At 39.9% G+C, this 13,402-nt stretch overlaps 1 protein-coding gene across 1 annotated transcript in view; it reads left to right on the forward strand.

Annotated features, from left to right (window-relative positions):
• FNDC3B (fibronectin type III domain containing 3B) overlaps positions 1-8,772 on the forward strand; it is a 209,189-nt gene extending 200,417 nt beyond the window's left edge. Inside the window, exon 26 of the mRNA XM_042798938.1 lies at positions 5,592-8,772. Coding sequence (XP_042654872.1) covers positions 5,592-5,903 — 312 coding nt within the window. The 3' untranslated portion in view covers positions 5,904-8,772. The remainder of the gene's footprint in view (positions 1-5,591) is intronic.
• The last annotated feature ends 4,630 nt before the right edge of the window (positions 8,773-13,402 follow it).

Genomic DNA, 13,402 nt, shown 5'->3' on the forward strand with positions numbered 1-13,402 from the left:
ATTCCTGTTTCTGGGAAAATTTTACATTACAGATCTTGATCCAGCTCTTTGCTGGGAAGCACTTCAGAAGGTACAGAATGCAATGTTTTCCCATATTAATTTAATTAATAGGAGAAAAAAGTCCACCTGGGCACTTGGTGCTGACTAGGCCTGAAGTAGTCTGCCTGAGCTTATTCTGGCACAGAGTCGGGTGCAAACGGAAGTAAGTGGCTGTGTTACACATCCCTTACACAGCGTAGCTCTTCAGTACACAGCACTGATTTTTCTGGAACTGCCTGCGGGCCAGTGTAAAGTAGGGCATCATAACACCAGTCTAGTGTGTTTTGTGTCTGAAGTGAATAAATACAGAAAACTCATTATGAAATAAAACATTAGTAGGAGAAAGCAAAGTCTTACTGCCATCTGTTACCTCTCAAAGTTTGAGCTCCTTGTTAATCTATTGCTGTGTATGCCATCCTAGAGATGAGGCTCGAGAGAGACGTAAGAACACCCAGGAGCAGGCCGCTGGTCTGTACTTGCACCTCACTTATGTTGTAGAAGCAAATTCAAGTTACAGAAAATAATCATCTTCCTTAATTTATAAAATAAGCTAAATCACTTTAGCATTTCCTTCCCCCACTGCAACATTAGCCACTGACATGCTTTTGGGTAAAGCTGTAGTTCCTCTCTAGATCATCACACCTGAGCTGGTGTCTCCGCTGCCATAGCCCGATGGATGCAGCTCTCCATGTCCCAAAAGCCATTGCTTTTCCACCATTTGACCTATAAGGGGTGGTATCAAAGTACTCGAAAGCCCTTTTTTTTCAGACTGGGGCTATAGCCATCCCTGCCCTCCTCGGGGAACACGTAAAATTCTCTACTGAAAATTGTCTGAAGAACTGGATTTGCAGGAGCTAAACAGGATAATAATTTAGCTCCCTAAAAAGTGTGTTTAAAAAAATAGGAAATACTCCTTTTCCCGCTTCTCAACATTGCATTCCTTTTTGTGTATTTGTATGCTCTATCTATTTGGATACTTCAAAAAAACAATGGCATATGACAGCTCTTTTTAGGAAATCAAATTTTCCTTGCTTACAAATCCGGATGTAGATCACAGCTGATTCCAGGAATCGATGGCCCAGATTTGTTTTCTGTTTCTTGTACTTTCATCTAGCAAAACTTAGTCAGAAGTTAGCTTTAAAGGGTGTTAAAATCATCTCCAGCTTTGCATAGTTTTAATCTGGATTTAGGGGAGCGGTACAGCACTGGCAGGAGCTGAAGCTTGGGATAACGGTCATAAGACTCCGCAGCCTAAGTTTTAGTTTACCAACTGAGCAGCTCTGGGGATCATATCACCAAGGAGCCAGCTCTTCGTAAGAGCAGACCGTGGGAAATGAGAGCTGAACTTTAAAGCTTCTTTATCCTTAAATTGTTTGCCAGTTGAGGCAAAATGTTCTACCTTTGAAATTTCCAAGAATTTGGAGGCAGTGGTGTTCCACCAATTTCTGCCACATCTCTTCTGGGAGAAAACTGTCCCCAGATCCTTTCAGAAAGAATACAAGATATGGGTAGGACACACTGGGTGTGTAAAAATCCCCCAGCAATGCAGTGGGAAGCCTGCTCAGGTCTGTACCAAGAGGTGGACTCCTGGGAGAACCTAGTCAATCTTACCAAGCTCTAATTTTTTTTTTTTTTTTTGCTTTGTTTCAGGCTCTGTGAACACACAATTTCTGAAACACATACAGTACACTGTTAATTTGTGTAAAGCACTAATCAGCATAAAATTGGTTTTCCTTCTCTATTTTATATAACAAGTCAATGACACTTGTACTGGTTGCATGCCAAAATACAACATAACTGACCAAAATACAGCACAGTCATACAGTTTGCATTGACATTTATAGTTAACACTACTTGGATGGAGTATTTTCTCTGCCTCCTGATGCCAATTTTGTGTCATGAGACAGAGCAAATAATGTCCTTCCGTTAGTTTTTCTGTGCAGCCCACCTTGTGGAAGGTGATCTGAGGGACTTGTTTACTTTGTTTAGGAAACAAGGCTGTCCACACAACTCCTAAGGGTTTATGAGCATCTCAACAGTGGAGTGAGTGAAGCTGATTTTGAGTTTGTATAAAATAATAAGTCGGTTTGTTAAAGAGAAATCTGTCAGATGACTTAGAAGGAATTAAATATTCTAAGGGGGCATACTTTCTAAATAGATTGAAAGCTGCCTCTGATTCTTGATCTCATCACCATACAAAATAGGCTTTTATTAATTAGTAAATACACTAGTCGTTGCAGTGGAGCACAACAACCAGGTAAGGTTATCTTACACTTTCCACTGTGTTGCTTATAGGGCAATTGCAGCTGTCATTTTTATTATTTGGAAAAGATGGATGGGGGGGTAGAATTATTTAATGACCTTGGTGAAATTGAGTACTTGACTATAGGAACTCAGAGCTGTCTAGATTGATCAGTAGGATCAAATGCCGTAAGAAGCTTCAGCAGCAGTGTTTATTACTTCTGATATTTTCACAGAGGGAGCCAGGCAAAAATCTCATTGTGTGTTTATTATATTCTCAGGTGCCTAAACAGTAAAACTCTGTTTTTAGGAACTGAAAGTGATAAATTGGATAGCCACTTTACTTAGATTTGTTGACCACCAAAGCATAATGTGCTACATATAAAAAAGTATGCTGCTTTATACAGTTATATTTGGTTTCATATTTGTTTAGCAAATTTGTAGACCTTCTACATAATTGTAATTTTTTTTTTTTTCCTTCTGTGTATGTGAAGTCCACACACAAAGTATAACTGTGTTCACAACCAAGCATATACCTTTGTGCTGAGGGCATCCTGCCTTGGCTTAGCCTGGTCCTACAGACGCTACTGCAGGCAGAATTGAGCTGGAGCTGGCTGCGCTCCGAGGGGCTCGCTGCAGCCCGTGGCGGGGGATGCAGAGCCTGCTGTCAGAAGTGAATGACAATTCAGCACAATGATTTTTTTACCTGTTACTGGGAAAGCACATAGGGCCACTGGTGCTAAATACTCGCCAAACCACTGAAAGCAGGACAACTTCCACCACCTTCCTAGCTCTAGTCCAGGATATGTTTTGTCTTAATACATGTATTCGGTGTGCTTTCAGCTATTTTTCAAACTTCTTTTAAAGATGCGCTCTCCTCTCACTTGACTGTCTGGCCTTTTTCTGAGAAGTGCTGTTGAGTAGCTGGCTTGAGTGAACTTGGTCATCTATATTTATTAGACTGTAATGAAGATGCAGTTCTTTGATTTAGCCATACTTAGCCTCCAGTTACACTGGTACTCACCACCCTGACAGACAAAACAAGTGAAAAAACAATTAACAGGGCAGGTTTTTTCAATGCAGAGACAGGCTGCATATATCCCATCTCTGGTATCTGTTAAATGTAATCTATGAAGCTTAGATTGTAAAATTTTTATTAAATGTCATTTTTTTTTTTTAGAAGTGGTCATATTTATTGCAAAGGTTCAATTATGGCAAAGGCATGTAGAGCTCCTCTGATTATACATTTTGCAATTAAATTAATAATTACAACAGGAGGAGAAAACGTACCTTGCTTACAGTTGTTTTGTAAGGATAGATGCTTTGAGTTACCATGTCTCAGAGTCTAAAGAAATGGGAGTTAGGTAAGTCATCTAAGCAGAAGAATCCTGACTCTGGCCATGTGGAAGAACACGTCCTTTTTTAATTACTCGCTGAACCTATACTTACATGCCACGTGCATACAACTTTTCTTTGTATGATCATCTGTATTTGAGAGTAAACTGAAGTATTAACTACCTACAAGATGTAGTATTGACGATGAAGTAGGTGGAGGACAGTTCCCCACAACAGGTGGGTATTAGAAATGGTATTGCCATTGGAAAATAGAGTGGCAGAGATGTTCTTGGGTTGAAATATGCTTTGCAAGCAGATGTTTCGACTTCCACCGTATTTCTATGGACCGCTACAGCACTTGCAGTTTTGTTTTCCTTGCAATTATTGTATTATTGTAACTTGATGACTCGCTTCTTATCGGCATTGGGAAGACAAGCAAAGATGACAAGGAAGGCCACGGTGCATAGCTGTAGTTAATCGCAGAGATTTGCAGTATGAAGTTGCTGTATTCCTGTCACTTGAGCTAGAGTGAACTTCCTGGGAATGCTGAGCATACGTGAGGAGGGTAACATAATTTTGTTTAATGTCTATGCTTTGGGGCCAAGAAACATGAGCCAGTTAGAGGACTTCTGCTTAGTCTGGAAACTCAGTCTCCATCATTCAAACTGTGTTTGGAAAAACTGTGAAAGTTTAATAGGAGGGGAGAGAGCAAATGAAAGAAAAAACTTAATCTTTTGTCCAAGACCACCTCAAGAAATCATCGTCTGGCTTTTTAACTGAGGGATGAGTCTCGGGGGCAAGCATGGGCAGGAAAGCTGGACTCTAAGTGGTGTTTAGCTGAGCATGTCTCTTCTTTTTCTTCCTGTATTTCTTACTCCAGACTAGCACACAGGAATTCCTCTATCAGCTCAGGTTTAATTTCCCTCTTGTTACCCATCTCTTAGTGCAGCTCTTCCCTCCAGGAGGGCAAAGATGCTCTCAGCCTTCTGCTCCCTCAGCAAGGAGATGGAAACGAGATAAAATGAGCAGAAGAAGTAGTATCTGAAATTCAGGATGTTGTTTTTTCCAGCAGACACAGGCACTTTGTGACACATATTTCATTTCATAAAATGCTAGTTTCAACAACCCTCTGTTATATAAATTGTTGACTGGTTATTTGTTTTCAGAGTTCATAAATGTTTTCAGTGGTCTTTTTCCACTTAAGTCACAAAACTGTCTCAGTTATCTCTCTTCTTTCTCAAATTGTGACTCATGTTCTTCGAGTTATGCGGTACCTACATTTGATTAACGTAAATACATGGTGGGTTTGGATTGCTAAAGAACCAAATATATTGCAACCAAGAGGAGCTTTTTTATACCTTAATAATATTTTATTGTTTCCACAATTCTGAAAGTGTAACTCCTGGCAAGATTGCTGACTCTTGAGAGAAATATGAGGGAAAGTACATTAAAATAATATTTGCAACCAATTTCACAATTATACAATGAGTGTCTTGCAGTAACCTTAGCTTTCAGGTTTTCCTCCATTTGGGGCCAAACACAGTTCTTAAGTCTTAGACATGTTTTAGGCATATAATCACATTTTAAGAGTACAGAAATGTGCTTGTAGTATTTATCTACACCCACAAAAGAAGGGTACGTCTTATGGTTGATATATGGTCTGAAGTCTTGTCTGTCCTTGTGTGCATGGACTGTTGAACACACTGTATGAGACCTCTCACGGTTGGACTTTTATTTTATAGTCCTCCATATGCCTCTGCTTTTCCAAAACCTTCACTGACCTAGTGGGTTCCTTCCCTTGATTGCTGCAGGAGTGTTTCCTCAAGAGCCTCAGACTCGACCTAACTCCCTGGCTCAAATCCTTGCAAAATCTAACGTTACTACTTTTTAAAATTGTTTGGTGCTCTGAAAGGAGGAGGAGGAAGGAGGTTGCCTTGCTCTTTGTATTTGACTGTGCTCACTGTTTTGTTTTGAAGGTGTACAAGGGAGAAGAGACCACGTTCCACATCTCAGGCCTTCAAGTCAACACAGACTATCGGTTTCGCGTCTGCGTCTGCCGCCGGTGCTTGGATACCTCACAGGAACTTAGTGGACCTTTCAGCCCATCCGTTGCCTTTATGCTTCAGCGAAATGAGATCATGCTTGCAGGAGAAATGGGAAGCATAGATGATGCTAAGATAAAGAGCATGATTCCTACTGATGAACAGTTTGCAGCCCTCATTGTTCTTGGCTTTGCAAGTTTGTCAATTATATTCGCCTGTATATTACAATACTTCTTTATGAAGTAGACAATTCAATGGGAGTTTGAGATACAATTTTAACTAATGCTACGCATTATAATCCACACATTTATTCAGATATTCCTTTTTTTGAAATCCTTTTGTTCTACCATACATTTTATATACTTCTCTTGTTTTTACAGTTCTAGCTTGAAGAAAGATAAATCAGTGTTTTGATGCACCTTTTTGAAATTCAAAACTAGGAAGTGGTCAAACTGGAGAAACAAGCAAACCAGATACCAAAAGCAAGATTTTTTTTCCTTCACAGTTTCAAAATTGTCACCAATTTGCCTTTTCAATGTTGTTTTGTTTTTTCACTGAAGTTCATACAGTCTCTTATTTTATCTTATTATTTAGGAAATTTTAATCATGAGTCACTTTTTTGTCTCTTCTTTTTCCTTCTAAACATTAGTCACAAGTGTGTATAGTGGTAAGACTAGAATACAGTGTTAGTCAACAGTACCAGGTTTTCCTTGAACAGTATTAGCAATGTTGCCTATGAATTAATCACTACATTTGCCCCAGTTTTTTCAAGATAAAACATAAGTTGTTATTTTAACTGTTTAGTGCATTTAAATCGGAACAGTATCCTGCAGTCGAAAAACATTTTTAATGATGTTATTTTTACAGTTACAACACTATAAACTGCCTGTATAAGAGATCAAATAACCAAACTGCATATAAATTATGAAGCATTATAGATTTTTTTTTACCATTTTGATTCCTAGCAGTAATTTTAAGTAAGAGGGCATTGTGCAATAGTTAGTTATTCCCATGTTCAGCTATTTAAAAGCTGCTTTAACTTGTCTGTTTGTCACTGTATATAACTATTCCTAATCTAATACTAGATATTATTCTATTATGTTCAGCCTGATTTATATGATTAGAGCTGGTGACAGCTTACTGCCTCTACTGAATTAGGTGAGATTTACACTCAATGTAAGCAAACTTTACTGTCAGTTGATCTTTTTATTGTTGTTATTATTATTATTATTATTATTGTTATTTTTTGGAGGGGTATCCATTTTATGGAATTTTCTTGGAAGTATCAGAAATTAGATCTGTTTATTTTAAATACTTTAAATGGGTGTCTATGCTATTCTTACCACAGGGCTAATTGAAATAACTTGGTACATGGCAAAATTCAGACGAGAGTCCTGCAGAGGAATAGTCCCTGCTCTGGTGGGGGTGTTCCCCCCCTCCTGCCTGCCCCTTTCCAGACACGTGTTTTAATCCATCAAGATACTAGATTTTTAACTCTTGAGTCATTGGGTTATTTATATTAAGACAACATTGTGCAAGTACCTCAGGGACATAAATGAGCTGGAGGTGCAAATAGATTCCAAAAGGGTGCAACAGACACAGTGTATTTCCCTGCCTCTTGTTTTTGTATATTTTTGCTACTTGGTTTTGCTTTTGTCCTAGCTATTTTGTGCTCTGTCTCCATCGTCTAAGAATCAGTGTCCTGTACTAGCATAATATTCCCTTAACCAAAGTAATGGGGAAAAAACAACATTATTTTTGTTTTAGGTTTATTTATACTATATACTGCATACAGTACTTTAAATACCAATTACAGTGCAATCTTTTATTTATTGTAAAAAAAAAATAAAAATAAAAAGTGTACTTATGTACTAATCCCCTTCCCCACCTTCCCTGTAGCATGTTATATTTTGTCTGTTTTATACTGTTGTACTTTAGGTCAAATTTTTACCTGGCAGCATTCCTAGTATTATTAATCTTCTTACATTTTCTTGTGTTTCTGAAGATGGGAGCATCTAGTACATTAAATGCCAAAAAAAAAAAAAAAAAAAACACAAAAAAAAAAAAAAAACCAAACCACAAACATTATCAGTGATTCAAACGTTTACATGTATCCAAAAACATAATCATCTCTGGAAAAAAAAAAAAAAGTGCTAAGATCAATGAATTATTCTGTGTGCCTCTCTAGATGTAGCAAGTATTAGAAATGTTCTGTATTTTGTTATTGACTATAATTAGTTTAATTTAGCCTTGCAAACCAATGGCATTGAGCTAAATATATATATTTTTTGGTTTTGCCAAAGTCATGGCTTGTCAAATTTATTTACATCTTATTTAAATTTATTTGTGATATGAAACTTTGTGACCTTGCATCTGTATTTTGTGAGCAAAGCATATACAGCTGTTTTCAATGGAGGGGGAAAAGAGTGTATTTTTTAAAACAATGAAAAGACCGCTAGTTTGGAAACCTAGAAATTTGAATAGATTCCCTTATTATTTTTTGGATTATTGTTTCAGCAGTGCTGCTATGAAATCCAAGTTTGACACCTTTTTAAAAAAACACTTTCTTTAATAAAAAAAGGAAAAAAAAAAAAAACGACACCACCTTGCTTTAGATGATTTGATCAATTTTGAAAGTTTGAAATACTAATGATACTACAAGCAGCGAGCAGAAGTGTAGAGCAAATCGTTCGGTTACACTCGAAGCATTTCTGTCACTGCTAATTAGTTTTTTTGTCCCTTACAATCACGCTAACGAGAACGCCCAGTCCAACCCCGAGGTTATCGGTAAAAGTATTCTGTAGGAGGTGGGACAGGCCCTAAATAAGTTAATTTGACTTTCTTTTAGGTTGTATATTCTGCCATAGTGATTTGATTGTCATCCATATATTAACAGAAACAGAAAGCATCGCGGGCATTAACCCCCTCGGTCCTGACCCGCCGTTGGCGATGCCTGGTCCTTCCCCGTGCGTCCTTGTGCCCTTTGATCCAGCAGTGCCAGGCATTGAAGCCAACCCGAGGGCTCTCTGCTCTCAAAGAGATTATGAACCACCACAACACAAAAAAAAAAAAAAAAAAAAAAAAGGTAGAACGAAAGACTAAATATTTAAAACCCTTAAGGAAGGAGAGAGATGTTTTTATATTGTTCTGCCTTTTTCTTTATGAACTTGAAATGTTTTCTAATCCTGTTTGTTGGCTATAGTAGCTCAGTATTCAGTGTCACAATTGAGAAGTGCCCTAACTGAATGTGTATGAACCTTATCCTTGCACAGTTCTTTAAATTGAAAAAAATAAAATGTTTTTACCTCACTATGGGAACATACATTCCAAGCTTTTCAACTTAAAAAAAAAGAAATAATCATAAGTTTTCTTGTATTGTAAATTTTAGACTATTTCATATGCATTATATTAAAACTGCCATATCAATTTTAATGTATAGATTTTGCAAATACTACACTATGTATGTAAGACTTAACTGTATCTGTAGTGTATATGTAATATATTTATGCCCAATAAATGTTTTAATTCTTTCTGATATTACTAGGAGTTTTCTTAATTGTGTACAGCCTTGGCAGTCTGTGTGGCCCCTCTCTGGCAGGTCCGTGGGGTTGCTGCGGCCTGAGGGAGGAGTGGGAGCCTCAGATTTCACTCAGGATGTTTCCAATTTGTAATCGGAATGATTTTGTGTAACTTTTGAAGCATTTGCTGGTGCAGTTCATCACTTTATGGCATAATCTTTTTTTTTTTTTTTGGTTTGTTTTTTTTTTTTTTTTTAGGCAGCTAAACACATGGCAGGTTGCTCGTCCGGCCCCTGGGAAGCTGAAGTTCAGCCAGGCTGTTACCTGTCCCGCACGTCGGAAGGCTGCTGATGTTTTGACCGAGACACCAGCCAGGTGAATGCCAAATTCCTGCTCCTGTGAGCTGGTTCCCCCTCTCCTGGCCCGCGGGACATCGCGGTCCTCGCCCCGGGGCTGCTCCGCTCCGGCTGCCGCGCCGCGTTTGCGTCCCTTGGCAGGGCTGATGTACAGGGAGCAACAGTTCGTGGAAAGAATCTTAAAAGTCGGGTTTCTGTGGTGCTTTAATCACTACTTTTAAATAGCTTGCATGAAAATTTAAGGATGATAAAAACACACCTAGATACGTTATCTCATTGTAATTAAACATTTGAAATATCAGAACTTTCCCGTAGTTAATTATGTACAGTATATTCAGTCAATCATCATAAAGAATTAATCCAGTATGTATACATGTTTCTTGGCAAACACGTTAATGTTTGTTTTTTAAACAGCTTTTCTTCAAATCCCTGCGCAGATACAACATGTTATTTGTTTGCTTTACTAATTACTGCAATTTATAACACGAATGAGTTTTTCCTAGGGAAATATGGTAATTTTTTTCACTTGGTTTCTCAACTATTTTTTTTTTTTATTTAAAAAGTGCTTGCCAAAAACAATCTCTCTTTAACAAAATCTTCTAAATATGTCTATACAATAGTAGTCAGCGCTTTGGTATCTGAAGAGATCTTTTCAGTAGTCCCTGGTTTACAACGTTGCCATGGGTGTTGCAGAGGTGATGGAGAACAGTTAAAGCCCATGGGAGTGAAGGAGGATTTTGGTATTTGCTGTCTGAGCTCTGAAAGTTTTCTTGCAAAGATATGACCCACAGGTTTGGTGCAGAGGTAACGGGTCCCTTTCCCACACCCAAACTAGGCAGAGGTGGGGTAAGTAGCGCTGAGTTTCCAATGGATTTCGTTTCACAGGGAAATACAGAACAAGTTGTAACTGGGCTTGGACAATATTGTATTTACCAACATCTCACATCTGTTGGGAGAAAGGCGGCTGCTTTGAAAAGTTTTGCAATAGAGCAGGAGGGCGTATTTTTAGATATTTTTGTGGCCTTAAAAACATAGAGGCTGGCGCGGTGGTTGGATGTGGACCGCGGCACATCTCACAGTTTGAGCAGTCTCTGGGTCTGCCTGCAGCAAAGCCTGGTCTCCAGGTTGGTGGCTGCTGTTTCTATAGCAGCAGCAATTCTCTCTCTTCTCGGTAATCAAAGAGCCTGTTAAAAAATGAAACGGGTAGTTTGTTTTGCTTTTAAGTTCATTGATGTTGCAAGTTAGGAGCATGTTTGCTTGGCGGAGGAGAGTTGAGCCCCTTTTAAAGGGGAGTCTCTGTATGAGAAACCGGTGTGCCAAAGCAAGACGCGGCGTGACCTGAGCCACCCGCTCCCCGGGACAGGTAAGGAAGCCAAGAGGATCTGGACATAGCACCAGTCCATGTTCTTCACCTCCTGTGGAGCTTTTCCTGCCAGACTCATTCAAGTCTTCAAACTTTAGGAGATGCTCAAAATCAGCCTACTATAAGCCGCACTTGCTTGAAGGGAGGTAGATCTTAACTCCAACCTTTGTGTCAGGGGACCGAGGCTCTTCTGCCTGTCCCTCCTACCTTGAAGTATAGCAAAGCTATTTGAAAATACCCCTGAAAATTAAATACTTAGGGAGTTCCAGCTAAGGCCTCCAGAGCATGCTGCATAACCCAGCATCTCCTGAGCTCCTCCTGCCTTGTGGGCCAGGGGGTCAGCATGGCCTGTCTTCTCAGCCAGGTGGGAACTCGGCCAAGGTATGTGAGGTCTCCTATCACTTACGGGTTTGCAGCTGGAGAATTGTCCCCTAGGCAATGCCGTGTTTCTTCTCTGAGTGGAGGGATGGTGACACCTTGCACCCAAAGCCTGTAGTGGTGGCGGAAGCTCAGCGTTTCATCATCTGACTCGTTTGTCAGCTGAGTGATGCTGTTGGGCTGTGCTTGGCATCCATGGGGAAAGAGCAGCTCCTCCTCCTGCGTGGGGCAGGGAACGGGGCGGGGGGGAAGGTCCCTCAGGACCATGAATGGTGGGTGAATGGGAGGCAGCGGCTCCAGCCTATGTCCATCTCGAACAGGTGATATAAATCACTGCTTTCTCCAATGGCCCAAATGTATTTTTGTCCTTTTGCTGGAGTTTAAGGTTGCAGATGACACATGGGAGTTAATCTTAAACTGGTAGGAAGCGGTGGGATGAGTCCTGATGCTCACAGCCCACCCAAATCTCCACATCAACCGCTGGGAAGCTGATGGAGCTGAACTGCTCAGCTCCTGCCGTACCCAGACCAAAACCTCTTTCTCTTCTGCTTGTCCGTGTGCTTGGTCAGGATTAAATAAGTGGTACAAGAACAGGCTGGTACATTATTTTTAAAGAAGTCTCTGACTGCAACCTAATCTTTACCTCTTCGTGTCAAGCCTAAATGGATCCTTTGAGATCTCAGCAAAACCTAATCAATTTATAGACTAGGGAAATGGGGTGATTCCCACCCAGCATCAATGACAACTACATAAACCAGATGGTTCTGTTAGACTTGTCTGTACCCAAAGGTATTAGAGAAAAGTTATAAAGAAATTATTGTGGAAATGTGATTTAGACATTATATTTCCTGTGCAAATCTTTTTCTAGAATTGCATTGTGATTTATTGAAGTGGTGTAGAAATACATTCTCTGTCCTTAATATTCACCTGCCTTGGAATGAAGATATAAATGTCATCCCTTATTCTTCTCAAAAATGAGAACCACAAGTAAGTAGAGAGGAGGATATGGACATTTTGTTTCAATATTTTTGTGGCTGAGCAGAGAAAGCCAGCTGAGATCCCTTCAAAGGGCTATTTCGTTGATATTGCATTTAATAAGTTCTAAACGATTGCATCTGTTTCTGCTCTTGACAATTGAGCTCTCACAACGTGCAGAATCTTGGCTCGGCAAAATAAAAAAAATAAGAGGCTTCACAAGGTGCTTTCAAGCACGGTGGATTAGCCTGCTATCTGCTGTTATTTAGGTGAGTGTGCTGTTACTAGTTTGAGTAGTTATATTCATTGTGCTAATTGCTAGCATAGATGGTATTGCATGCAATCAAAACTACTAGTGTGATTAATAAATTAGGTCTACTAGCATGGTTAATAAATAACTACTTGGGTTAAACTGCTCGGTGGATGTAATTTCTTGGTAACTTTATGAGCTCATCTCTCTCACTTTCCATCATATGAAAGCTATTATTCTCTATACATAAAACGGAGCAAACAGTAGGGATGCAGAAGTCTTGTGAGTATTAACATGTGAATAGAGTTGAGAGTGTCACCCTAATGCAGTGCAAATGTTGTATTTATTAATTTATAGCTCAAATGCCTTTTCTTTCCACAAAATGCTTGTGAGCTGGTCACAGTGTCCCTGGTTTGGAGGGCTCTGCGGCCCTGGACACATTAATGTCCCCGGGCAGGATGCGGCTTGGTGCCTGCCCAGCCGCTGCTGCAGCACGTCGAGGTTTGGCACACTGAGAAAAAGTGGGTCTCTGCGCTCAGCAGGGCCAAATATTCCCCAGGATGTTGCTGTATGGACTTTTTACGGTGTTAGGTGTAGTTCTAAAATTGGGATTGCTCTGGATCACAGTGCTTAAGCTGCTGCTGCTCCTGTCTTTGCCTCCTCCCCAGTGTGAGGGTTAGGTGTTTCTTCTGCACGTCATATCTCTGTCTTGTGTCCTTCTTGTTTAAAGTGTGATGTCATTGACTTCAGTGTTTTGAAACCAAAAGCGATGTAGCTGAACAAACCTCTGGTTATTCTCTAACTAAGCCCTGCCTGGGCAGTGATGGTGCAAGCCCCTTCCTCCAGCTCATGTCAGCCTGCCTTGCAGGAACGGACGTTTGATGCAGGTCTCAGCACAGCCCATG

The sequence above is a fragment of the Tyto alba genome, unplaced genomic scaffold, assembly GCF_018691265.1.
Source record: "Tyto alba isolate M040663 unplaced genomic scaffold, T.alba_DEE_v4.0 Super-Scaffold_10, whole genome shotgun sequence".
Taxonomy (NCBI): Eukaryota; Metazoa; Chordata; class Aves; order Strigiformes; family Tytonidae; genus Tyto; species Tyto alba.